Source organism: Chlorocebus sabaeus, chromosome 19 (assembly GCF_047675955.1).
Source record: "Chlorocebus sabaeus isolate Y175 chromosome 19, mChlSab1.0.hap1, whole genome shotgun sequence".
Taxonomy (NCBI): domain Eukaryota; kingdom Metazoa; phylum Chordata; class Mammalia; order Primates; family Cercopithecidae; genus Chlorocebus; species Chlorocebus sabaeus.
In genome coordinates, this window is record NC_132922.1 from 31,236,457 (window position 1) to 31,263,296 (window position 26,840).

At 54.3% G+C, this 26,840-nt stretch overlaps 2 protein-coding genes across 19 annotated transcripts in view; one reads left to right on the forward strand and one right to left on the reverse strand.

Annotated features, from left to right (window-relative positions):
• ARVCF (ARVCF delta catenin family member) overlaps positions 1-1,727 on the forward strand; it is a 54,237-nt gene extending 52,510 nt beyond the window's left edge. For 8 of the 10 annotated variants that reach the window (XM_073007011.1, XM_007975020.3, XM_073007014.1 and 5 more), the window contains 2 exons: positions 317-436; positions 900-1,727. In XM_073007011.1, coding sequence (XP_072863112.1) covers positions 317-424 — 108 coding nt within the window. In that variant the 3' untranslated portion in view covers positions 425-436; positions 900-1,727. The remainder of the gene's footprint in view (positions 1-316; positions 437-899) is intronic. The other 2 variants (XM_073007009.1, XM_073007010.1) reach the window with 1 other exon arrangement.
• The window catches only part of COMT (catechol-O-methyltransferase), a 28,372-nt gene continuing 3,177 nt past the window's right edge, over positions 1,646-26,840 (reverse strand). For 2 of the 9 annotated variants that reach the window (XM_073007017.1, XM_073007015.1), the window contains 8 exons: positions 21,743-21,798; positions 21,119-21,211; positions 20,437-20,616; positions 11,368-11,461; positions 9,839-10,124; positions 8,903-9,096; positions 7,967-8,098; positions 1,646-3,084 (listed from right to left, as the gene is read on the reverse strand). In XM_073007017.1, the coding sequence (XP_072863118.1) occupies positions 2,884-3,084; positions 7,967-8,098; positions 8,903-9,096; positions 9,839-10,124 (813 nt within the window). In that variant the 5' untranslated portion in view covers positions 11,368-11,461; positions 20,437-20,616; positions 21,119-21,211; positions 21,743-21,798 and the 3' untranslated portion in view covers positions 1,646-2,883. Of the gene's footprint in view, positions 3,085-7,966; positions 8,099-8,902; positions 9,097-9,838; positions 10,125-11,367; positions 11,462-20,156; positions 20,407-20,436; positions 20,617-21,118; positions 21,212-21,742; positions 21,799-26,840 lie in introns of those variants that run through there. The other 7 variants (XM_073007018.1, XM_073007016.1, XM_037994877.2 and 4 more) reach the window with 4 other exon arrangements.

Genomic DNA, 26,840 nt, shown 5'->3' on the forward strand with positions numbered 1-26,840 from the left:
TGAGCTAGTGTGTGTGCACCCTTCTGTGCATGTGTGTTCGAGGGCCCGCCAGGATCCACCGGCGAGGGCAGGACCTGCCGCCTGCTGTGTGCCAATCCCCCAGCTTCCTGTGCAGGCCTCTATGTGTGCACGTGCCCCCGCATCCCGGCCCGTGTGAGCCACACTTGTCTGGCTCCCTGTGCCCTTGGTGCTCCCTGTGCTGTCCTGGCAGGCCCACCCTTACGTCGCCAGCCTCGGCCCTGCCCCTGCCCTGTCCCCCCAGAAGCTCTGACTAACCTGCTCTATTGTGCCTCTAATGCCCACCCGTGCACTGCAGCTCGATCCCAGCAGGAAGGCCCCTCCCCCAGGGCCCAGCAGGCCCGCAGTCAGGCTGGTGGACGCCGTGGGGGACGCTAAGCCTCAGCCCGTTGACTCCTGGGTCTAGCTTGCATGCCTGGTACGTTCTCTCATCTGGTTGTTTGTCCAAACGTTTCTGCCCTCTGGGCCAGGGCTTCTTGTTGGTCTCTGCTGCCTGCATGCTCTGCTCTTCCCGCACGTTCCCCGCAGGACTTCGGCTTCCAGTCCAGCAGCCCAGTGGCCCATTCCCAGGGGAGGCCAGGCAGAAGTCAGAGAGGGAGGGTGCTCCCTGGGCCCACAGCCTTGTCCCAGGCACTGTGGGATCAGGGGCCTGAGGAGATGGGACCAGAGTAGGGATGGGCACCATACCCTCCAATGCCCTTCGAGGACCAGCAAGTCAGGATCAGTCCTGACCCCAAGGGTCAGCTCACACCACCCAGGGCAGATGCTTCTGTCCACATCTCCATCCACGTAGCCTGTGGAGTTGGCCGCCCTGCCTTGAGGTTGTACGTGGTCCTGTGCCACTCTGGCTGCAGCGTCCACCATCCCCTCTCCCTCTGCAGGGCCCAGGCCCAGCCTCTTGTTCTTAGGGCTTGGATCGTGGAAGAAGGGCCACCCTGAGCAGATCCTGCCGTGGAGCTTGGAGCCCCCTGGTGGCAGGGGTTGGCAGCGCCTCACCCCAGCCAAGCCTGACTTTGGGGACACCTTCCTGCCCCCCACCCTACCTAACTCCCTAGGCCTGAGTTAGCTGTTTACTGACATGGTGCTGTGTGTGAGCGAGTGACAGAAGGCCCGAGGAGGCCGACTGGGCTGCTAGGGCAGGGCCCAGGGAGGTGGCAGGGAAGGGTGCCTGGCTGGGCTTTGGGGCTGGTGGGATAGGAGGGTGCCCCTGGGAATACAGTGCCCCAGAGGTGCGGGAAGGCTTGGTGCCAGGGGCAGGTGGCGAGGCAGGGAGGGGGCTGGGAAAGAACTTGGACTCCTAAAGGTGGAGGGGCTCCCTGGGCACCCTGCAGGCAGGCAGACCACAGTGTCAGGGGTGCCCCACAAGGCCTGGCCCTGGGCAAGGAAGCTTTGGAAGCAGCAAGGTGGGGGTCAGGCTACAGGTGCCCCACGTCCCCAGAGCCCTGCAGTCATGTGAGGCCCCTGTGCAGTAGAGAGCCCTTGTCCAGCTGATGCTGGCCGGGGCCGGGGCCGCCGCATCTGCCTGGAGCCTGGGCAGCACCTCCAGGACTGACCTTTGGCAGTGGCTTGGGGACTGCTTTCAGTGCCTGCTGTTTGTGACTCAGAAGAAAAACACTGAGAAAACGCATTAAAAATAAGCCAAAATAAGACTGTATTGGTAAACATCTAAATTTTTGTAAGAAAATTTAAAAATTAAAGCAGCAAAGGAACTTTTTGCTTTCTGCCACTCAGGTCTGGCACAAGTGGCTGGCTCCTCCCTTGTGTCAGGACCTCCGCGCGTCTGGGGCAGGGCCCTGGGTGGAGGTGGTCCCAGGTGTCCATCTGCTGTGTCCTGCAGAGGCTGTTTCTGGCCCTTGGGTGGCCCCAGGCTTGTCCATTTGGGCTCACTGGTCTCTCTATCCATAGAAGTGGGCTGGCTGGGGGCTAGCCAGGCCTTGAGCCCAGGAGTGGACTCTTGGCTAGGGGCTGGTCTGGGTGCAGGTGGACTCAGCTAGCACAGGGTTGAGCTCTGTTCTGGGCCTAGGAACTGGGCCCTTGGAGCCTTTGAGGTGGCCAGCAGTCTGACCCCTTGGAGGAGCTGAGGGCAGCTCTGGGTGTAGGTGGACACAAACCAGCACTGCATCCTCATTCACGGGCCCCGGGGGCAACTGCAGGGATGTGGGGGCTGATCTGAGCCATTGCCTCTTCTGTAGGCAAGGACCAGTGGGAGTGGGGAAGGAGACGCTTCCACTCCATGCCACATGGGACCCAGAGGAGCTGGTGCTGCTGCGGGGTTCACCTCTCCCCAGCGCCTGCTTGGTCAGACAGGTGTGAATGCTGGCTGACTCCTGTTCGTTTCCCAGGCCGGCAGTCATCCCTGTGGGGCTAACAGGTGTCCCTGGCCTAGCTGCAGGAGGGCTGACCTCTGCACCACTGTGGCTGGGAGGCCCGTGGGCCAGGCATGCCACCCAGAACCCAGCCAGCCGGGGCCCCGCCCTTCGTGTTAGCGTACATCAAGGGGAGCTTTGAATGTTTGGTGCCCAAGTCAAGGGCAGCAGGAGAATGGCAGTCGAGAAGGATGTACTAAGTTGATTTATATCTATTAGAGTCTTAATTTCTATTTTATATTTTTAAAACATGGTATTAGTATGTAAGATAATATAGCTAGCGGGTGTTAGTAAAGAGGTCACGATTGAGTCTTAAAAAAGGAGAGCAATCCAGTGCCGCAGTTCAGAGAGGTCAGCATGGCAGGGCGCAGGCCTCGGAAGAGGTGTGCTTTGCGTTTAGGATACAACCCAGAGCCGCAGAAGGTCAGCAGGAGCATGTCCGTGGCACCCTCGGAACCAGGCTGGGTGAGGGAGCCTGAGTGGGGGGCCGGGGGGGCAGTCAGGGCCGTGCTTCGCTGCCTGGGCCCTTATAGATGGCCTTCTCCAGGCCGTCCACCACCTTCCTGTATTCCAGGAATGACTGGTAGTGTGTGCACTCAAAGCGGCTGCTCCTGCGCACGTGGGCCAGGAAGTCTGGTGCACCTGGGCAGATCACATTGTCAGCCAGTAGCACTGTCCCCTTCCGCAGCAGGCCACATTCCTGCAAACAGACCATGGGGTGGGGGAGGTGAGGGTCATAGGTGCTCAGAAAACCTGGCCCAAACCAGGATGGGTGCTCCTCACCAGGCCACTGCACCACGCCTGTGCCTAGCCCCTGGGGCCAGGTTTCCGCTTTCTGCCCAGCATGACTCCTGCAGGAAAGGACTGTACAAGACTTGGGTGCCACCTCTAGAACATGGGCCCCGTGAAGACAGGGACCTTTCTCATCAACTCCTGTATCCATCTCAGGCGTATCCATCCCTTAGAACAGCATGTGGTACACAGTAGGTGCTCAATAAATGTTAGCTGGGTGAGTGACAACAGTGGGGCCCTCAACACCTAGTGTCAGGAACTTAGGCCTATGAGGGAGAGGCACCAATATGGTCCCTGGAGACAATATTGGCCTGACCAGGGTGACCCTGCAGGGCTGGGGTGGGGCAGACCTCCCACCACCAAGTCTGCCCCTTGGAGTCAGTTCTGAACATCCCCAAGCTCCTGCATTTGCAGACCCCCCATCTCCACCGGTGCCTGGGCCCTGGGAGGACACAGAGTTCCTCTGCCTGGGTTCTGTGCAGAAGGAAGGAGTTGTTGACACGCAGCCACAGGGCATGGCCCGTGCGGTCCACTATCAGGAGAAACTTCATAGCATGCTTGCCTATCAAAGCTGCAAGGAGGGTTTGCTTACGTCACATAAACAATAAAGAAACCTTGAGAGGAAGTGTTTTTCTTTGGAGAGGAGGGACCCACCAGGGCAAGGGACACCCCAGTCACCTTGTCGTGGAGATTTGACAGTCACCAAACAAAAGTTAACAAGCAATCTCAAACATCTAACATATAGTAAAATCAATTCGCAGGCAGGTGCCTTGAAACACTGGCATCCGACCCCACATCCCTCTGGGATGTGCCTAGAGAGTCCCACAGGGCTTGCAGCTGTCCCGGTGGTGGGTGGCGGTTGTTTCCAGCCCGTGTGCTGCAGAGAAAGCAGAGGGGCTTTCACATGACAGTATGGACACCACACGGCTAAAAGGTCAGTGAGGTCAGGGGACAGCCCAAAGGTCCGGAGTTGAACAGGAAGTACCACCATGAATCATGATGTGTTTTCATTTAAACAAACAAAAAAAGAATATCCTAGCAATGTCAGCTGAAAAGACCAAGAACAAACTGCCACCCAGGAGGAGGACAATGGCCTAGGCCCTGAGCAGGGTGGCTGCCTTCCGGCCCGGGCCAAGGAATACACAAGATGAGTGAGGGGCCTGGGCTCCTGGACTTCTCGGGTTGCGCCAGGGGACTCAGGAGTCCAATCTGGTCATCAGGGATACAGATGACGTCAGCAGACTGAAAGACAGCAGACCGCTGCAACTGCATGAGTTAAACAGGAAAGAAGGTGGGAAGGGCAGAAAGGAGCATGGGTCACCTTTGGAGGCTGCCAGGGGCCCACTCCTTTACAAAACTGGTCAAGATTGGCCGGGCGCGGTGGCTCAAGCCTGTAATCCCAGCACTTTGGGAGGCCGAGATGGGCGGATCATGAGGTCAGGAGATCGAGACCATCCTGGCTAACAAGGTGAAACCCCATCTCTACTAAAATACAAAAAAAATTAGACGGACGTCGTGGCAGGTGCCTGTAGTCCCAGCTACTCGGGAGGCTGAGGCAGGAGAATGGCGTAAACCCGGGAGGCAGAGCTTGCAGTGAGCTGACATCGCGCCACTGCACTCCAGCCTGGGCCACAGAGCCAGACTCCGTCTCAAAAAAAAAAAAAAAAAAAACTGGTCAAGAGGGGAAAGAAAGCAGCACCTGTCCTGCCTGTCCCCCGACACTGCAAGCCTCCTACCAGCTACCCAGACCACCTGGAGAACTGGCTAAACATGCAGCAGCATCTGAGCAGCACTGAAAAGCTAATGCCATGGAGAAGTGACAGTGTCAGAGGAGCAGGTGAGACTATGCTGAGGTGGTTTTCAACTGTGTCTACCCTCCTTAGACTCTCCTCCCTTCAAGAGTTGGAGCCTCACAGAAGTTGCAGGGAGCCAAGATCGTGCCTCTGCACTCCAGCCTGGGTGACAGAACAAGACTCTGTCTGGAAAAACAACAACAAAGTTGGAGCCACACCTGTACTCCTAGCACTTTGGGAGGCTGAGGCAAGAGGATCCCTTGAGGCCAGGAGTTTGAGACCAGTCTGGGCAACATAGACCCCATTTCTACAAAAAAATTTTTAAATTAGCTGGTGTAGTCGTGCATGTCTGTAGTCCCAGCTACTCAGGAGGCTGAGGTGGGAGGATCACTTGAGCTCAGGAGTTTGAGGCTACAGTGAGCTATGATGGCATCACTGCACTCCAGCCTGGGCACAGAGCAAGACGCTGTCTTTTTCTTTTTTTTTTTTTTTTAAGGGGGAACTCATTCCTGTTCCTTTGGGTGTGGGCTGGACTTGGTGACTATGGCAGCCCGGTGGAGAGGCCTCCTCAAAGCAGCCCTTGATTTTGAATTGCAACCTGCTCCTGAGCCCCTCACCCCCCATGCCTCCAATGCTCACAGAGCCCACTGAGGGGATGGCTAGGCCCTCACAAGAGCCAGGCTGTCCCCCAACCCTCTACAAGGGGGCACAGGGCCCCAGCCGTGAGTGTGCAGATATGCATTTAACAAGGACACCCCTTCCCAATTCATGACTTCCCACTTCATAGACTTTGCTGCTTTTGAGATAATTACCAGCTTTGCACAAGCAGCACTGAGAAAACTATTAGTTTCCTAGTTACTAAATTGCAATATTTGCTACTTTCCTATGAAGGCAGGCCCCTGTAATTATCACACCACAGCTGCTGAAACTCGGCCCCGGTAACGCAGGCCCAGCTGTGGCTGTCTTTCCTGCCCGAGTGAAGCCCGTCTGGCTGAGCGTCTGCTCTCTCCCATCAATACCCAATTGCCAGCATCATGCTGCTTTGTCAGGGGTGAGCCCCGCCAGCTACGCTGTCCTGGCCTGCAGGTCTCCCTCCCACCCTCCCACTGCCCGCCCCCTTGGTCAATACAGGTCCTCCCTCTCCACGGCCAGGGTTCAGCGCCTCCTCGTGAGTTCAGGGCACTTGAAATGCACTCCCCACAGCCCTCTCTTTCCACACTCCCCAAGGCTGACAGTGATCTTTCCAGACAAGGTTTTTTTGGTTTTTGTTGTTAAGAGCTGGAATAAGGCTGGGCACGGTGGCTCATGCCTGTAATCCCAGCACTTTGGGGGGCCGAGGCAGGTGGATCACCCTGTCTCTACTACTAAAAATACAAAAATATTAGCCGGGCGTAGCTACTCGGGAGGCTGAGGCAGGAGAATCACTTGAACACGGGAGGGTTAGGTTGCGGTGAGCTGAGATTGTGCCATTGCACTCTAGCCTGGGCAGCAAGAGCGAAACTCTGTCTCAAAAAAAAAAAAAAAAAAAAGCTGGACCCAGTTACCATCCCCATAACCTGTGGCAGTCACTGTAACCTCCAACTCCTTGGCTCAAGCAATCTTTCATCCTCAGCCTTCTGAGTAGCTCAAGACTACAGGGGCACACCACCACCACACCCAGCTAATTTTTAAAAGTATGTTTTGTAGCCGGGTGCGGTGGCTCATGCCTGTAATCCCTGCACTTTGGGAGGCCGAGGCGGGCAGATCACGAAGTCAGGATACTGAGACCATCCTGGCCAACATGGTGAAACCCCGTCTCTACTAAAATACAAAAAAATTAGCCGGGTGTGGCGGCACGTGCCTATTGTCCCAGCTACTCAGGAGGCTGAGGCAGGGTAATCGCTTGAACCCAAGAGGCAGAGGTTGCAGTAAGCGGAGATTGTGCCACTGCACTCCAGCCTGGTGACAGAGCAATACTCCATCTTGAATACATATATATATATATTTTTTTGCCATGTTGCCCAGGCTGGTCTCCAACACCTGGCCTCAAGTGCTCCTCCTGCCATAGCCTCCCAAAGTGCAGGGATTACAGGCATGAGCCCCTGAGCCTAGCTCCAGAAGACAGGTCTAACCCTCACCTACCCAAAGTCCTGTGTGCCCTGACTCCCATTGTTCTGGAACATTCTCTGCCCTTTCACACCTCAGGCTTCTGCTAGTGCTGGTTCCTTCCAATCCAGCGGCCCTACCTAGCCAGGCATGGGGGCTGTGCCCCTTATGCTCCTAGTCCTGCTGCTAACGGCAGTGTCCGGTTTCTGGGAGAGCTGCAGGTGAGCAGGTGGGGAGGCCGTGAGGGTGGGTGTCCCAAGCCCAGTGGAGGATCACAGAGCCACTCAGTGTCGCTGACCACCAGGGAGGGATGGGGCAGTGTGTCATTGATGTGAGGCTCCTTAAGCATCAGTCTGTGAAGGGCCACCAGTGCCCCACGCCCCCCAGGGAAGCGAGGGCAGCCCCACCCGCTACCACGCCTCACTAAGGAAACTCAGGGTCCTCGTCCGTGGGGCTGGGTTGGGGGAATGCACAAGATGGGGCCTCGGGAGGAAGCACTGCAGGAGACACGTGCTTTCTTTGCACGAGCACCGGCTTGCTTGGGGGACAGCAGGCCAGCCTGGAGCGGCCCTTCCCCACCCCATCTCCTTGGTCCTGCGCCCTTTCTGCCCTGGTATCTGGTCTGGGGTGTGCACTCCACTTCTGCCACCCATTTTGCACCTGCACGGGCAGGCTGGCTCCCCAGTTCCCAACAGGCCAAGCAGCCAGGCCCCTGGCCCGGCTCCCCACCCATCTCCACCCACCTCAGGGCCTCCTCAGTCCCCCACACTCCTGGACCTCAGGGGGTGCCTCCAGAGCAAGCTCTGTCTGCACAGGGCTCTGCTGGGGTGCCTGGCTCTTTGGAGAGGCTGAGGCTGACCTAATGGGCCCTGGGCAGCAGCTGGCACAGAGGCCATCCTGGTTGGGACTCACCTCCAGGAGAAGCGTGTCTGGCAGGTACCGGTCCTTCCAGTGGTCGAGGAAGACCATGTCCAGCGTGTCCACATCATACTTCTTCTTCAGCTGGGGGATGATGTCCTGGGACGCCCCAACCACAACAGTGACCTGGAACAGTGCCTGTCAGTGCCCACGCCCACACAGACAGGAGGCCGTCCCTACACACCCATACAACAGCGCCTGTCAGTGCCCACACCCACACAGACAGGAGGCCGTCCCTACACACCCATACAACAGCGCCTGTCGGTGCCCACGCCCACACAGACAGGATGCCGCCCCTACACACCCATACAACAGCGCCTGTCAGTGCCCACGCCCACACAGGAGGCCGTTCCTACACAGCCATACAACAGCGCCTGTCAGTGCCCACGCCCACACAGACAGAAGGCCGTCCCTACACACCCATACAACAGCGCCTGTCAGTGCCCACGCCCACACAGACAGGAGGCCATCCCTACACAGCCATACAACAGCGCCTGTCAGTGCCCACGCCCACACAGACAGGAGGCCATCCCTACACAGCCATACAACAGCGCCTGTCAGTGCCCACGCCCACACAGACAGGAGGCCGTCCCTACACACCCATACAACAGCGCCTGTCAGTGCCCACGCCCACACAGACAGGAGGCCGTCCCTACACACCCATACAAGCATTCATCAGTTTTCTTTAGGGTTCTGGGGTGACATGGCCCCGCTATGTCCCTGCCCCTCCTCGTGCCACCTTGGCCGTTTCCCCAGAGCTGTGAGACCACCCTCACCGAGCTGCTGGGGGGTCCTTCCTCAGCCCCAGGCTGGGAGGCACTGAGGGGCCTGGTGACAGTGGGTTTTCAATGAACGTCGTGTGAACCAGGCCCTCCCCGCCCACAGCCCTGGCCCTTCTTTTGGGTCTGACAGCGGGTCGGGCATGCGCACCTTGTCCTGCACGCCAGCGAAATCCACCATCCGCTGGGTGATGGCGGCGCAGTCAGGGTTGATCTCAATGGTGAGCAGCCTCGCACCCGGTGACAGCAGGCGGGCCATGCGCACAGCTGAGTAGCCACAGTAGGCCCCCAGCTCCAGCAGCATGGAGGGCTGGTGCTCCTGAATCACCGCGTCCACGATCTTGCCTGTACAGGGTGGGGCACAGGGAAGAGGTGAGCACAGGCGGAGGGAGGGGAACTTGGATCCCTAGGCACGGACGGCCCCCTACCTCTCCCAAACAGCAACAGCCCCTCCCAAATGCCTGGCCTCTGGCCCTCCTCTGCCCGCCCTCCCTACCTGCTGGAGGGGTCTTTTACCTCCCTGGTGTCCCCAGTTCCAAGGACCTGGTCCCCACTGTGAGCACCCTTGGAGCTCCCATGGTCCCTTAGCCTCTATGCCCACGCTGGTCTCTATCTGTTCCACTCTTCCTGGCTGGCCCCAGCGTGTCCTAACACAGAGCTGCCCTCTCTGAAACCCCGAACCACCCACCCCCCTTGGCGCCCCGGGGCAGCACTAGTTGCCTGAGTAACTCCCTGAGTTGGGCAGCACATCCTGTGCCCCAGGCTGGAGTCCAGGCGGGGGCGGGCCCAGGAGAACCTGTCTGACTGGTCCCCAGGCAGGTCCCATGGTGGCCAGAGCAGAATTCAAGGGGAACTGCACCACCGTCAGACCCTGTGTGGGGGCCTGTTGTCCTGGGGTGCAGGCAGCAGGGCCTGGAGGAATCATCAGGGACCCTGGCACCCTGGGACTGCCCTATCTGGGCATATCCCAGGGTTCCCAGCCCCCTGGAAACGGGGTGATAACAGCTTCAGCTTCTCCGGTAAGGGCTTTGATGCCTGGTCCTGGGTCCCTGTCCCAGAGCTCAGCATCTGCCGGCCGGGACCCCACCTTTCTTGTCACCCACGTTCATGGCCCACTCCTTCTGCTGGCAGTAGGTGTCGATGGCGTCCAGCACGCTCTGTGCGTTCCCAGGCTCCGCATGCTGCAGCACGTGGTGCAGGATGCGCTGCTCCTTGGTGTCACCCATGAGCAGGTTGCGGATGGGCTGCAGGACGAACTCGTTCCAGCCGATAAGGCACAGGCCCCAGCCCCAGCGCCTCAGGATCAACAGCAGCACCACCAGCACCAGGCCCAGGAACACAGCGGCCAGCAGCAGAGGCGGGGCCTCCAGCATCTGCAGGGCGGGAGGGGAGGGGCGCCAGTGCTCTGTGCTCTTCCTGCTGCACCCACATGCCCCTCAGCTTGGAGTGCCATCATCGCCCCCTTGTGTTCGCAGAGGGGCAAGGTTCAGAGAAGCCAGCCATGTCCTCAGTTGCCTGACGTGTCAGCGCCAGGGAGCCAGCCTTCTCGTGCCCTCGGGTGCCCTCGGGCGGACAGAGCAGTTGTGTGCCTCTGGCAGTCCTGTGTGGAGCCTGCAGGTCACACTCCCTGGCCCTGGGTGCTTCCCCAGGCAGCCCAGGGATCCTCTAAAACCACACAGAATACAGAAGCAGATGTGGACCCAGGCTGCTGTCTCCCAGCTGGCTTAGAGGACACCCAGGGGCAGGGAAGCCCCATGGCCCGGAGTGGGGGGTAGTGAGGGGTGGCCCAAAGAGAAGCTGTATGGTGCAGCCCCTCAGCCTCATGTGGTGAACCCATGCTGGTCACCCATGCTCTGGACGCCCCAGGGATTCGTGTGTCCCTTTCATTGAGTGTCCAAGTAAGGACAGTGGCAGTCCCCAGGCCAGGAACACCAGGACAGACCCACTCACCACTCCCCTTGGGGATGGCAACATGTGGCATGTCCCAGATGAGAAAGGCCAGCCCTGCTGCCCACCACAGTGTACCTCGTGGGGCACCGTGAAATGGCAAGTGACCCCACTTGAAACCTGTTTGAAATCCTCCTGGTGTGACCCTCCAGGCAGGTAGCCTGGGAACCAGACAGACCGAAGCCTGGTGAGGGAACCCAGCAGGCAGAGAGCAGAGCACAGGAGGCCTGAGGCAGAAGCCCAGGGGTTCAGGTCACAGACCCTAAAATGGGAAGGACACAAGGAAACTTCCTCTAGGGCCCCTGTGGTCACTCAGAGGTCTTTCTGGGATGGGGCCCTGGACTCCCAGTGGCATAGGAGGTCCCACTCTCCGCTGGACACTCCATTTTAGAAAGGCACACCCAGGCGAGGAGGCAGGCCCAGGGCCGCAGAGGGGACACCCCTGGAGGCCAGCCTCAGGGCACCGGAGGACAGAGCAGAAGAGAACAGGGAAGCAGAGGCTCCGCCCTAGGGGGAGGCCATGTGGACACCAGGCTTCTAGGGGATTTCCCACCATGTGGCCTGTTTACACAGGCAGAGTGGACATGTGCTCAGCAGACCTGTGCAAATGCACCGGGCTGGAATCTGTACCCACCCTGGCACTGCCCCGGCTTCCACTGGCCAACTCACCTTCAAAGCGCCTCCGAGCAGGTTACAGCCCTCTGACTGCGGGAAGGGTCTGGGGTCTCTTTCTGTGAGCTCAGCAGCAAAGCAGATGTTATTTCTGTGGAAATCAATTTTGCCTTTGGATAATCATCAACAGAAACCCTAACCTGGCGATGACCAAGGTCCAGATATCTGAGCCCCTTCTCCGGATAGGGCTAGCCTGGCCCGAGCCCTCCCTAGCAGGGCGAAGGCAGTGCTTCGCCTTTCTGGCCTCAGAAGAGACAGCAGAAGGCCTCAGAGAGGCCAAGCGACATCCCTACTAGTGTCACCCAGCCAGAGACCCCAGGGGCAGTCTCCCAGTCCCTGTCCGCACTGCCCTGTGGGCACCTGCACCTTGTGAACCATACGAGGAGGGAACCACTTTGCTTAAGTTGTATATCCCCTGAAGAATCTTTAGTAACTTGGAAATGTTGTGTAAGACCAAGGGCTAGTTTACCAAGAACATACACAAACCAGTAAGAAAAAGATGACGAAACAGATGGGTCACAGTGGTCAATATGCGGCTCACAGGAAAAGGCCAAAGGCCAGAGCCCCAAGCAGGTGATGGAACCCGGTGCAGGGCTCAGTGCCAGCGGGGGTGCCCCTGTCCACAGCTGCAGGAGTGTGAATCGTGCCGCCTTCTGCTGCTACCCTGGGGAAGGGTCCCAGGCCTGCAGGGAAACCCGTGGCCCACTGTTTCCCTGCAGGGCAGGACGTGCCCACAGGGCTCGTGGGGAAAAACCAGGAGATGGCGCTTCCCTAAGGACAGTGTCCTTATTCTGGCAGGAAGATGACAGGGAACCATGGTGGAGAGGGACCATGCAGACCTGAAGCAGCCAGAACTTTCCACCTTGCTCCTTTCTTCATGGTGGGGATATTTTTTTTTTTTTTTTTTTTTTTTTTGAGACGGAGTCTCGCTCTGTCGCCCAGGCTGGAGTGCAGTGGCTCAATCTCGGCTCACTGCAAGCTCCGCCTCCCAGGTTCCCACCATTCTCCTGCCTTAGCCTCCCAAGTAGCTGGGACTACAGGCGCCGCCACCTCGCCCAGCTAGTTTTTTGTATTTTTTTAGTAGAGACGGGGTTTCACCGTGTTAGCCAGGATGGTCTCGATCTCCTGACCTCGTGATCCGCCCGTCTCGGCCTCCCAAAGTGCTGGGATTACAGGCTTGAGCCACCACGCCTGGCCCACGGTGGGGATTTCCTATGACACACCTTGTTGCTTGGTTTACTACTATTTATCTGCTATGGTTTACTTATCTATAATGACTACTACTAATATTTGTGTGGTCAGATAATGGGCCATTTTGTTTACTCTCCATATTTCAAAAACAGTAAGTGTTAGAAATAAACACCCCACATTAAAAGGGCTATTCTGCTGAAACAGCAAATTACCTGGCAGACCTTGGAGTCCCAAATTATAAATCCAAATCTGCATAATACTTGAATTGTGGAAGAATTTGGTTTTTGAATCTCTAATCTCTAGGTTCATCTGTTCATAAATTTGCAAGCAGTGTCCCCTAGGGCCAAGTGGGAGGCAGCAGAGGGGAGGAGGCCACAGCGGGGAGGGGCCCTGAAGCCCTCTTCCTTTGCCCAGCAGGAGGGACCTGCCCACTCCACTCTGCAGGATGGGCCCAGCTGGTGCGAGGAGGCACCAAGTGCCCACCTGTCCCACCTGCCAGCGGCTCTGCGGCCAACTTGGCCCCATTGGCCAAGAGCCATGGGGGCTAGGGAAGTGCTCAAGGCCAAAGGCTCTTCAGCCAACTGGGCCCCAGTGGCCAAGAGCCATGGGGTCTGGGGAAGCTCAAGGCCAAAGGCTCAAAGGCCAACTGGGTCCCAGTGGCCAAGAGCCATGGAGGCTGGGGAAGCTGAAGACCAAAGGCTCAAAGGCCAACCCGCCCAGGCACCCATGCAGCGCCTGGGGGCCACAGTGCCCACAGCCACCTCACAAGGCCCTCCAGCGCTGGGATTCCCTTGTGAGTGTGAGGTACTGAAGCCCAGAGCAGGAGGACTGGCTGCCCCAGGCCACCAACAAAGCCCTGGCCCCTGCCCACCCCACCTCCCAACGGCCTCTCCCAGGCTAACCACCTCCGCTCCGACCCAGCCCTGTGGGGCCTCCCAGCCCACCCTCCTCTCTGCTTAGCCCAGCTGGTGCAGAAGGGGAGGCCCCGCCCACCGGGCCAGGAGGGAGGCGGGACCACATCCAAGTGACTTTGGGACCACGTCCACCCAGCCACGGAAGAGGGTGGGATCACGCCCACCTGGCCATCCAAGGGCTGACCCTGCGCTGTCACTGGCCACTGCCCAGTTTCGCAGGACGAAAGTGCAGACAAGTGAGGAAATAGGGGGCGGGTCCTGAGAAGCCGAGAATCAGGCCTCCCTTTAAAGACAGTCAGGTAGAAACCCACCCACGCCACTCAGAGCTGCTCGGATGTTCCCAGCGCTGGGATTTGCCCGGTCAGCCCTCCATGGGGAAAAGGAACAGCTCCTTTAGTTTGGGGTCCCAGGACTCGGGAGTGGGCACGCCAGCTCAGTGTCCGACTTGGGACCCCTGTGATCCTATCACCCGACTTTGGCTGCGTGGTCTGGGGAGCGTCAAGAGTCCCCCTTACCGTACAGAGAGGCAACAAGAAACAGTTTTGAATGCCCCTGTGGTGGGGCAGGGGTGCAGGCCGGAGGACCGAGGGGAATCCTCTCTGCTTTTGTATAGGTTTGAAATGTGCTTTTGTTTTGTTTTGTTTTTTTGAGACAGGGTCTCACTCTGTTGCCCAGCCTGGAGTGCAGTGGCGCGATCACAGTTCACTACAGCCTCGACCTCCTGGGCTCAAGGAATTCTCCTGCCTCAGACCCCCCAAGTAGCTGGGATGACAGATGTGTACCACCCCCTACAACTGACCTTTTTTTTTTTTTTTTTTGATAGAGATGGGGTGGAGGGGGGTTCTTGATATTTTGCCCAGGCTGGTCTCCCGAGCTCAAGTGCTCCACCCCCTCTGCCTCCCAAACTGCTGGGATTACAGACATGAGCCACTGTGCCCAGCTGGCCTTTTTTTTTTTTTTTTTTTTTTAAGGAAAATAACAAGTGTTAGCAAGGATGTAATGAAATTGAAACCCTCTGCCATTGCTGGTGTGACTGCTGTGGAAAACAGTTTGGTAGTTCTTCAAAAAGTTAAACATGTGGTCAGACCTGGTGGCTCACGACTGTAATTCCAGCACTTTGGGAGGTTGGGATGGGAGGATTGCTTGAGCCCAGGAGTTCCATACCAGTCTGGGCAACATGGCAAGACCCCATCTCTACAGAAAACTTAAAAATTAGCCAGGCATGGTGGTCCGCACCTGTAGTCCCAGATACTTGGGAGGCTGAGGCGGGAGGATCACCTGAGCCCAGGAGGTTGAGGCTGCAGTGAGCTGTGATCCTACCACTGCACTCTAGCCTGGGCAACAGAGCAAGACCCTGTCTCAAAAAAAAAAAAATTTTAAACATGCTATGTACCCACAAATATTAAAAAGTTCTTAAAAACTCACAAAAAATAAAAATAAAAAAAAGTTAAACACAGAACTACCATATGACCCAGCAAGACTGGTGTGGTGGCTCACACCTGTAATCCCAGCACTTTGGGAGGCTGAGGCGGGCAGATCACAAGGTCAGGATTTTGAGATAGCCCGGCCAATATGGTGAAACCCTGTCTCTACTAAAAATACAAAAATTAGCCAGGCGTGGTGGTGAGCACCTGTTAGTCCCAGCAGCTCAGGAGGCTGAGGCAGGAGAATAGCTTGAACCCAGGAGGTAGAGGTTGCAGGGAGCCGAGATTGCGCCACTGCACTCCAGCCTGGGTGACAGAGCGAGATTAAAAAAAAAAAAGACAGAGAGAGAACAAGACCATCCTGGCCCACATGGTGAAACCCCCTCTCTACTAAAAATATAAAAATTAGCTGGGCGTGGTGGCGTGTGCCTGTTGTCCCAGTTACTCGGGAGGCTGAGGCAGGAGAATCACTTGAACCCAGGAGGCAGTTGTAGTGAGCTGAGATTGCACCACTGTACTCCAGCCTGGGCGGCAGAGTGAGACTCCATCTCAAAATAAATAAATAAATAAATAAATAAATAAATAAATAAATAAGATAGCTAGAAACTGACTTTGCTCCCTTTGCAAAGATCTGGGGTCCATCAGTTTTGCTCATTCTGCTATCACCTCTGTCTGAAGAGTGACTGACACTTTGGTCTCTATTCACCCACATCTTCCTGCTCAGGAAAGTGTCTTTCTCCTCTGGGGAGGAGAAAGACAGCTACCAGGGGCCACGGAGAGAAAGACTGGGCTGCACAGCAAGCTCAGGAGACCTCGGGTTGTGCCCTGAAACGGCTGTGCATCCTCCGTTCTCCATAGGGGGCCAACACGCGGCTGCAGCGATCCCCGGAAAGACCACTGGCCATTTGGGGCACACTGTCCTCACTATTCCAGAACACAGAACTAATGCTAACAGCCCCCTGCACACTGAGAGTCACTGTGGCTTGGACATGCCTCATTCTGCCCTCACAGGGCTGGTGGCCCAGTTGGGGAGACAAGCATAGAGCCACAGGTGTGATGACAAACAGGACACAGGTGGCAGGAAGAAGGCCGGTTCTCAGCGTTTACACACAGGGGCAGCCCTGCTCTGCACACAGGTCCCCCATGGAGGCTGCAGAGGGCCCTGCCTGAGACTTGCTCAACAGGGCTGGAAACCTCCCAGCAAAGGCCGGAACCGCTGCAAGCAGCCCTGCCCTTCGGGGCTGATCTGGTGTGATAAAGGGGGACCAGGATTCTGGCAGGGGATTTGACTGCGATCCAGTAATCCAGGGAGAGCCAGTACTGGTGCTTAAAGACAAGCCGGGCAGCACCAAGTAGGCCACATGCTTGGGCAGGGCCTGTGGACAGGCTGAGAGGACACCTGGAGGCCGGCTTGGGAGATCCCACAGGCTGCAGCCTGGCCCCACCCTCATCTGTGGACCCAGGGGCTGGCCACTCATCTCTATCCAGCCTCTGGGAATCTAAAGGAATGACCAGAAGTTTAATGGCCACAAAATACCCATCAAGCCAGGCATGGTGGCGTGCCTGTAGCTGCAGCTACTCAGGAGGCTGAAGTGGGAGGATTGTTTGGGCCCAGGAGTTGGAGGCTGCAGTGAGCTGTGATTGCACCACGGCACTCCAGCCTGGGCAACAGAGACACTGTCTCTAAAACACCACCACCACCATCTACCAACACCACAATACAAATGCCATCAAATCCAGATGGGGCCTCACCTCTCTCTGGCAGCACTCTGGGAGTGTCCCCCTCCTGCTACTGTCTCATACCCCCCAGTACAAGAATCTGTCATTTCTCCAACCTGCAGAGAGGAAGGAGGAGGCAGAGGACTAACCTCTCGCCCCATGACACCTGAGAAGAGGTGAGACAGTGCACCTGCCCTGGGCACCCTGTGAGGGGCCTACCTGCTATTTCTATAAATGAAGCTTTATCAGAACGCACAGTCAACCAGGCGCGGTGGCTCACGTCTGTAATCCCAGCACTTTGGGAGGCTGAGGCGGGTGGATCACCTGAGGTCTCAGCGGGTGGATCACCTGAGGTCAGGAGTTCAAGAACAGCCTGACCAACATGGTGAAACCCCAGTCTCTACTAAAACTACAAAATTAGCCAGGCATGGTGGTGCATGCCTGTAATCCCAGCTACTTGGGAGGCTGAGGCAGGAGAATCGCTTGAATTCGGGAGGTGGAGGTTGCAGTGAGCTGAGATCGCGCCATGACACTCCAGCCTGGGCGATAAGAGTGGGACTGCGTCTCAAAACAAAACAAAACAAAACAAAAAACACACAACTGCACACACATTGTCTGTGGCTGCTCTCACCCGACTATGGCAGAGGTGAGCAGTTCTAACAAAGACTGCACCCTACATGGGGAAAGGGGCTGGTGTGGAAGGGAAGGGGTCAGAATGGAAGGTCAGAGGGCCAGGCAGAGGACAGACTCCAGTAGCCTACCCTGCCTGCTGGTATCCTCAGTGGGGCCAGGCCCCCAGGCTCAGGGGAAGGCTTTTTTTTTTTTTTTTTTTGACTCAATACCTAAGAGCTAAAGGGAAGGCTTTCACACGGGCTGCACACCTGCTTCAAGCCAGGTGCTGCAGGGACCACGGGGGACTTTGTCTTTACAGACACACCAAGAGGTGGATGCAAGGGCTGCGCTGAGAGAGGCAAGAGGCTGCACTGCACCTGCAGATCCACAGCCCCAGGGGGCCAGTTCGGCTGTCCCTGCCTGTGGGGCCCCTCCACTCCTTTACTGTGGCCCCACCGGGGCCCCCTCCCCTCCTTCCACGGGCCAGACCTGCATGGTGGTCGCACATTCGCTTTATCCTTCAAGGGCGTTCTCCCGGTCACATCGGATTCTGCCTTGGCACCTGCTTGGAAGCCCCCTGCAGGTCAACCTGCTCATGCAGCAGGAGCTCAGCGTCCCGGCACCCAGCAGAGGGCAGGCCTGGGGCAAGAGTGTAGGCTGGCTCGGCTCAGTGTGGAGGGGACAGAAAGGACAGGGATGCCTTTAGGGAGGGACAGAAAGGACCTGGGTATGCCTAGTGGGGTGACGTGCCAGCCTGGCCAACATGGTGAAACCCCGCCTCTACTAAAAATACAAAAATGAGCCAGGCGTGGTGGCGGGCGCCTGTAGTCCCAGCTACTCAGGAGGCTGAGGCAGGAGAATGGTGTGAACCCGGGAGGCGGAGCGTGCAGTGAGCCGAGATCACACCACTGCACTCCAGCCTGGGCGACAGAGAGAGACACTGTCTCAAAAAAACAACAAAAAAACAAAGCCCGGGCATCAGGACCAGGCTCTAGGCCAAGCCTGCGTCCAGACCGCACTGGGTGTGAGTGGAATCTGACCTCCTCATTGCTCTCCCCAAGGCTGGGTGGCAGCCCCACCCCCAGCACCCAGGCCATGAGGCCTGAGGCCCACCATGGCAGCAGCCTGGACAAAGACTCCCCCATGACACTCCGGCCAGGCTCCTCTGAGCACGTTTCTTAGCTGAGCCTCACCTTGGCCTATCAGTCCTTGAACAAACACTAACAAAGCTGCTGCTGCTTCAATTTTTTTTTTTTTTTTTTTTTTTGAGACCGAGTCTCGCTCTGTCGCCCAGGCTGGGATCTTAGCTCACTGCAAGCTCCGCCTCCCGGGTTTAATGCCATTCTCCTGCCTCAGCCTCCCGAGTAGCTGGGACTACAGGTGCCCGCCACCTTGCCCGGCTAGATTTTTGTATTTTTTAGTAGAGACGGGGTTTCACCGTGTTAGCCAGGATGGTCTTGATCTCCTGACCTCGTGATCCGCCCGTCTCGGCCTCCCAAAGTGCTGGGATTACAGGCTTGAGCCACCGCGCCCGGCCTTCATTTTTAAATTAATTAATTTGTTTATTTGAGATGGACTCTGTCACCCAGACTGGAGTGCAGTGGCACGATCTCGGCTCACTGCAACCTCTGCCTCCTAGGTTCAAGCAATTCTCCTGCCTCAGCCTCCTGAGTAGCTGGGATTACAGGCTCACACCACTATGCCCAGCTAATTTTTGTATTTTTAGTAGAGACAAGGTTTCACCATGTTGGTCAGACTGGTCTTGAATTCCTGACCTTGTGATTTGTCCACCTCGGCCGCCCAAAGTTCTGGGATTACAGGCGTAAGCCACCGCGCCTGGCCTTTTTTTTTTTTTTTTTTTTTTTTTGAGATGGAGTCTCGCTCTGTCGCCCGGGCTGGAGTGCAGTGGCCGGATCTCAGCTCATTGCAAGCTCCGCCTCCCGGGTTTACGCCATTCTCCTGCCTCAGCCTCCGGAGTAGCTGGGACTACAGGCACCCGCCACCTTGCCCGGCTAATTTTTTGTATTTTTTAGTAGAGACGGGGTTTCACCATGTTAGCCAAGATGGTCTCGATCTCCCGACCTCGTGGTCCGCCTGTCTCAGCCTCCCAAAGTGCTGGGATTACAGGCTTGAGTCACCGTGCCCGGCCTTTTTTTTTTTTAAAAAAAAGAGAGAGTCTCGCTCTGTCGCCCAGACTAGAGTGCAGTGGCATGATCACCTCTGCCGCCCAGGCTGGAGTGCAGTGGCATGATCACCTCTGTCGCCCAGACTGGAGTGCAGTGGCATGATCACCTCTGCTGCCCAGGCTGGAGTGCAGTGGTGCAATCAGCTTGCTGCAACCTTGAACTCTTGGGCTCCAGCAGTCCTCCCACTTCAGCCTCCTGAGTAACTGGGACTACACCGGGGCATGCCACAGTGCCTGGCTAATTTAAAAAAATTATTTTTGTAGAGACAGCATCTTGCTTCGTTGCCCAGGCTGGTCTTAAACTCCTGGCCTCAAGTGATTCTCCAGCCTCAGCCTCCCAAAGTGCTGGGATTACAGGTGTGAACCATACTGCACATGGCTTCTAACAGCTCAAGGCCACATTCTAAAATGATCCCAGCCCCCTTCAAAGCGCTTGCCTGAGAAACGCACGGCTACCAAGAGAATTTTCTGTGTGTTCCAGCCAACACCTGAAGATGGGGCCCCTGTCTCCCAGTCTCTGTGGGATTGGGGGCCTGACTTCAGTAAGCCCCCGTGGCAAACCCAGATCGGTTTCCCAAGGCTAACCCTCCCTAACTGCTTTCGGTAATGTTCCACTTTCCTCACTCCTGAGTCCCTGCTGTTCTTCCTCCCCACTCCCCACTTCTTTGCACAAATCGGAGGGGAGCTCAGCTCTCTCCCCTCCTGTCACTGGTCACCAAATAATATAATTTCTGTCCTTACCACTTTAATGTCTGGCTGTGTTTCTCTGTGATCAGGGGTCAGGACCTGGATCTGGATGGGAACCACCATCCGACCGACCCTCGGATGCAACAACCGGAGCCCGCATCGATCCGTGTTATCTCCACTCTGCCTGCTCATGCGGGAGTGACATGGTTTGACTTGTGACCCAATGCTCCAGAAGAACATCGGATGCAGCAGTGAAGACAGACATTGCTTCTTATGATTCTGAGTAAGGCTCTGAGGTGCCGAGAGTCCCAGGCTTCTTCTGAACGGTACCTACCTCCTGGGCTGGAAGTTCTTCTTCCTGGCGCCTCGTTCCCGGAGGGGAATCACTCCTGACTCCTGGTGGAGCTGTCTTGCCCGCTCTGTTCTGTGTTCCTGCTCCTTCCGTGGGAGCTTCTTACTGGAGTCCTGCTGATCACGCCCTCTGCACTACTTTAATCAGCATATGAAAACAAAACTGCCAAGAACAACAAGCAGTTGTTCCTTGTTGGTGTGACTTTACCAAGGATAATTTGGAAGTCAGTGGCTCCTTTGGGATACCTGAGATCTCCCCAAACCAGCTCCTCTCAGGCCTCTCCCTTCCGATCACCTCCACACCCCCATACTTTCTCTGGAAGGAGACACCCCCTTCAAGTCTGGCCTCCTCCACCCCTCGGCCCCCACTGCAGGCCTCTCTCTTCCCCTCCGGCCCCTCAACTCCCCACGGTCCCTGGAACTTTAGGCTTCCTGCTCCATCAGGGGCTCGCAGGGCCTCAGGGACCCACAAAAGCAACCAGCTGAGCTCACTGGAAATATGCAGTCAGTCATCCAGCAGGGCAAAACAAGTCGTAAAGGTCATATCCACAAATACAGGTAGAAAGTCTTCCCCTCACACTGAGCAAGTGTCCCTTAATTTGCCCAATTTGCCAGAAACACAGATCGGATAAAAATATAAAACAGGGCTGGGTGGTGGCTCACACCTGTAATCCCAGCACTTTGGGAGGCCAAGGTAAGTAGATCACTTAAGGCTAGGAGTTCAAGACCAGCCTGGGCAGCACAGGAAGACCCTGTCTCTACAAAAAAAAAAAAAGAAAAAAGAAAAGAAAAAAATATAAAATAGAGTAAATAAAAAAGTGAGAACTAGCTCTTATATAAACTAGTGAGTTGTGTTTTGTTAACTGCATTTGATAATATATTGGCCTAAAAAGGCCCCGGAGATCTTTTCAGTAACTTTCAACCTCAGAGTCACACTAAGTGAAGTTAGATAATAGACATTCATTGAATATCTAAATAATACCTGAACAGGAGAAAGTGCTGGAACATTCATTATTAAGCATAACTTTTTGTACTTTTTGGCTTCTTTATATGGTACAGACTGGCTAGAGGTATTCTGGCCTGTTAACAAACATGTTCTTGGCACTTTTGTACTATAAAAAGGAGATTATAAGATAGTATATTCATAAAATTTGCTAATAAACTGCTAAATGACAGACAATTTTCAATTGTCTTCTTCCTACTTTTCTCTGTAAAATACAAGTATGGCCAGGCGTGGTGACTCATGCCTGTAATCTCAGTGCTTTGGGAAGCTGAGGTCGGAGAATTACTTGAGCTCGGGAGTTCAAGGGTGCAGTGAGTCCTGGGCAACACAGCAAGACTGTCTCTTAAAAAAAAAAAAAATACCAGTTACTACTAATGGTTAAAAATTATAATCAATATATGAAAACAAAACTCCTAGAAACAATAAGAATGAGGGAAACAGTTTTGTATACAAAGTATGAGAGGAAAATAGGATGTGTTTTTATATGAAAAGTATGCAAAGAATGTAGACTGTTTTTGTTAAAGAAAGGGATGTAATTTTATCCTGAAGTAAAATTACAAAAAGAGGAAAAATATAGGACAAAGCGTGAATGGCCCAGGAATTCAAGACAAGCCTGGGTAACTGGTGAAACCCTGTTTCTATTTAAAAAAAAAAAAAAAAAAATTATTAGCCTGGTGTGGTGGTACATGCCTGTAGTCCCAGCTACTTGGGAGGCTGAGGCAGCAGAATCGCTGGAGCCCAGGAGGTCGAGACTACAGTGAACTGAGATCTCGCCACTGCACTCCATCCTGGGTGACAGACTGAGATTCTGTCTCAAAGCAAAACCAAACGTGAATGGATACAGAAAGTTATCCCTATGTTTCCCAGGCTGGTCTTGAACTCCTGGCCTCAAGAAAGTCTGCAGAAAAGAATCGTTATGAGGTCAAAGCTGGCTAGAATTGATCTCATAATCATTGAATGTATTTATGTATAAAGTTTCTTTTTTTTTTTTTTTTTTTTTTTAAGACAGAGTCTTGCTCTGTTACCTAGGCTGGAGTGCCATGGTGTGATCTGGGCTCACTGCAACCTCTGCCTCCCAGGCTTAAGCAATTCTCCTGTCTCAGCCTCCCAAGTAGCTGGGACCACAAGCACACTTTACCACAGCCAGCTAATTTTTGTATTTTTAGTAGAGACGGGGTTTTGCCATGTTGGCCAGCCTGGTCTTAAACTCCCGATCTCAGGTGATCTGCCCTCCCAAAATGCTAGGATTATAGGCATGAGCCGCCGCACTCGACCTAAATTTTTTTCAGTGACAGTCTCACTCTGTTACCGAGGCTGGAGTGCAGTGGTACAATTACAGCTCACCGCAGCCTTGAACTCCTGGGCTCCAGTGATCCTCCTGCCTCAGTCTTCAGGGTACATGGGACTACAGACATGTACCACCATGCCCAGCTAATTTTTCTTTTTTTTTTTTTTTTGTAGAGACAGGGCCTCAGCATGTTTCTCAGGCTGGTCTCAGACTCCTGGGCTCAGGCAATCCTCCTTCCTCGGACTCCCAAAGTGTTGGGATTATAGGCGTGAGCCACTGCACATGGCCTATGTCATTGTCTTGATCGCAAACTGACTTGAGATTTCCTGGAGGGCCCCTGAAGACCTCAGAGGATCTGTCCTGTGACCTTGTAAGAGAGATGTTAAACTAACTAGGTTTATTTCAATGGCAAATTTTGTGGGCAGCAAGCCACTCAGGTGACGAGGCAAGAGACCAAGGGCACAGCTGTTGCAGTATAATAAAGAAAATACATCAAATAAGAAGAGTTACACTAGATACAGATTATAGATATGATTATATATCAACATCATTAGTTTGTAGCAATTACTCTTTATTCCAATATTATAATAATCCTCACTCTACAATCATAACCTAGGAGAAACCAGGCCATACAGTGATAGGAGCTGAAGGGACACGGTGAGAAGTGACTAGAAGACAAGAGTGTGAGCCTTCTGCTATGCCCAGACAAGGCCACTAGAGGGCTCCTTGGTCTAGTGGTAACGTCAACGCCTGGGAAGACGCTGGTTACCTAGCTGACCTTGGTCTAGTAACCAGACCTTGGTCTAGTGGTAGCGTCAGTGCCTAGAAAAAGCACCCCTTACTCAGCAGACCGGGAAAGGGAGTTTCCCTTTCCCCAGGGGAGTTGGAGAAGACTCTACTCCACCATCTCTTGTGGAGGGTCTGACATCAGTTAGGCCCGCCCGCGGTTATCCAGAGGCCTAACCGTCTCCCTGTGATGCTGTGCTTCAGTGGTCATGCTCCCGGTCCGCCTTCATGTTCCATCCTGTACACTTGACTACGCCTTCTAAATAGCAGTAACAAAATCAGTGAAAGTACTAAAAGTCTCTGAAATACAGAAATAATGGCGTAAGCTGTCTCCTCTCTCTCTCTGCCTCGGCTGCCAAACAGGGAAAGGCCCCCTGTCCAGTGGACACGTGACCCACGTGACCTTACCTATCATTGGAGACGGCTCACACTCCTTACCCTGCCCCCTTGCCTTGTATCCAATAAATAACAGCGCAGCCTGGCATTTGGGGCCACTACCAGTCTCTGCGCCTTAGTGGTAGTGGTCCCTGGGCCCAGCCGTCTTTTCTTCTCTTTGTCTTGTGTCTTTATTTCTATGATCTCTCATCTCTGCACACGGGGAGAAAAACCCACAGACCCTGTAGAGCTGGTCCCTACATAATTTCATGCAACGTGCTGTCAAATAAAAAATACTATTCAGGGCCAGGCGCGGTGGCTCACGCCTGTAATCCCAACACTTTGGGAGGCAGAGGTGGGTGGATCATCTGAGGTGAGGAGTTCAAAACCAGCCTGGCCAACATGGTGAAATCCTGTCTCTACTAAAAATACAAAAATTAGCCCGGTGTGGTGGTGGGCATCTGTAGTCCCAGCTACTCGGGAGGCTAAGGCAGGATAATTGCTTGAACCAGGGAGGCAGAGGTTGCAGTGAGCTGAGATCATGTACTCCAGCCTGGGTGATAAGAGCAAAACTCTGTCAAAAAAAAAAGAAAACTAGGCCAGGCGCGGTGGCTCAAGCCTGTAATCCCAGCACTTTGGGAGGCCGAGACGGGTGGATCACAAGGTCAGGAAATCAAGACCACCCTGGCTAACACGGTAAAACCCCGTCTCTACTAAAAAAATACAAAAAAAAACCTAGTCGAGTGAGGTGGCGGGCGCCTGTAGTCCCAGCTACTTGGGAGGCTGAGGCAGGAGAATGGCGTAAACCCGGGAGGCGGAGCTTGCAGTGAGCTGAGATCTGCCACTGCACTCCAGCCTGGGCGACAGAGCGAGACTCCGTCTCAAAAAAAATAAATAAATAAATAAAAATAAAAAAATAAAATAAAATAAAAAAATAAAAATGCTATTTATGCCTTGTTAGAAGTTAATACAGCAGGCCGGGCGCGGTGGCTCAAGCCTGTAATCCCAGCACTTTGGGAGGCCGAGACGGGCGGATCACGAGGTCAGGAGATCGAGACCATCCTGGCTAACATGGTGAAACCCCGTCTCTACTAAAAATACAAAAAACTAGCCGGGCGTGGTGGCGGCGCCTGTAGTCCCAGCTACTCGGGAGGCTGAGGCAGGAGAATGGCGGGAACCTGGGAGGCGGAGCTTGCAGTGAGCCGAGATCGCCCCACTGCACTCCAGCCTGGGAGACACAGCGAGACTCCGTCTCAAAAAAAAAAAAAAAAAAAAAAAAAAAAAAAAAGAAGTTAATACAGCAGGCTGGTGTGGTGGCTCATGTCTGTAATCCCAGCACTTTGGGAGGCTGAGGCGGGTGGATCATGAGGTCAGGAGATTGAGACCATCCTGGCTAACACAGTGAAACCCCGTCTCTACTAAAAATACAAAAAATTAGACAGGCGTGGTGGCAGGCACCTGTAGTCCCAGCTACTCAGGAGGCTGAGGCAGGAGAATGGTGTGAACATGGGAGGCGGAGCTTGCAGTGAGCGGAGATCCTGCCGCTGCACTCCAGCCTGGGGGACAGAGCAAAACTCCGCCTCAAAAAAAAAGAAACCTTTCCGTTTTCTCTTAACCTATCAATGACTCGTAATATTATAGTAAATGATACTTCTCTAAATAAAATTGAAGCAATTATCTTTTTCTTCTGGCGTGATCCCTCCAAAAATCAGAAACTATTATTGAGTATTCCTATTTTCATGGCAATATAGTTATCGCATAACTTCAATAAGAATCTGTTCTCCTTGTAACAGGACACAATTGGAAACACTGGCTATATTACCAAAGCTTGGACTGGAATGTCCCGTTTGAGAATGATGTACATAGAATCAGGTATGACCAGATGGCTTTCAGGTTGACTTTGTGGAGCCATTGCTTGCAAAGAGCTCTTGAAAAATCTGGCCTGGTATCTGGCTTAAGGGGTTCTTGGTCTTACATGTGAGTAAGGAAAGTCTCTTCCAAATATCCCAAGGTTCCGAGGCCAGGAACCTTGGGGTATTTCAGGGACCTCAAGAAGAAAGGAATTCACCCAAATCTATAGGCACTACAGGTGAAGTCTGGTTGGAAGTTCTTGGCTTGGCTTCCTAACCTCAAAAGGCTTTTAAAAGCTCAATCTAAGATTCCCTATTAAAAGTTTCAGCAAACTTAAAAAGGCCTGTGTGGTCAATTACCATTCGTGCTGCATTTATGTAAATAATCAGGCCAAATTTAATGAGACCAGAATTACTTGGTAAATAAGAATAATCTTACTTTGATTATCTTCAATCAAAAAGGGAAGTAAAGAGAAATGCTATGCTTCAGTGGAGAAATATAACACCCTCTTGGGAGTTATCAGATCCTAGTCTAGTTCACTCTTTGAGGTGTTTTTTCTTTTTTTTCTTTTTTGAGATGGAGTCTCACTCTGTCGCCCAGGCTGGAGTGCAGTGGCATGATCTCGGTTCCTTGCAAGCTCTGCCTCCTGGGTTCACACCATTCTACTGCCTCAGCCTCCTGAGTAGCTGGGACTACAGGTGCCTGCCACCACACCCGGCTAAATTTTTTGTATTTTTAGTAGAGACGGGGTTTCACTGTGTTAGGCAGGATGGTCTTGATCTCCCAACCTTGTGATCTACCCGCCTTGGCCTCCCAAAGTGCTGGGATTACAGGTGTGAGCCACCACACCCAGCCTAATTTTTTTTGAGATGGAGTTTTGCTCTTGTTGCCCAGGCTAGAGTGCAGTGGTGCAATCTTGGCTTACTGCAGCCCCCCCACCTCCCGGGTTCAAGCGATTCTCCTGCCTTAGCCTCCTGAGTAGCTGGGATTACAGGTATGTACCACCACGCCCGGATAATGTTTTGTAATTTTAGTAGAGACAGGGTTTTGCCATGTTGGCCAGGCTGGTCTTGAACTCCTGGAC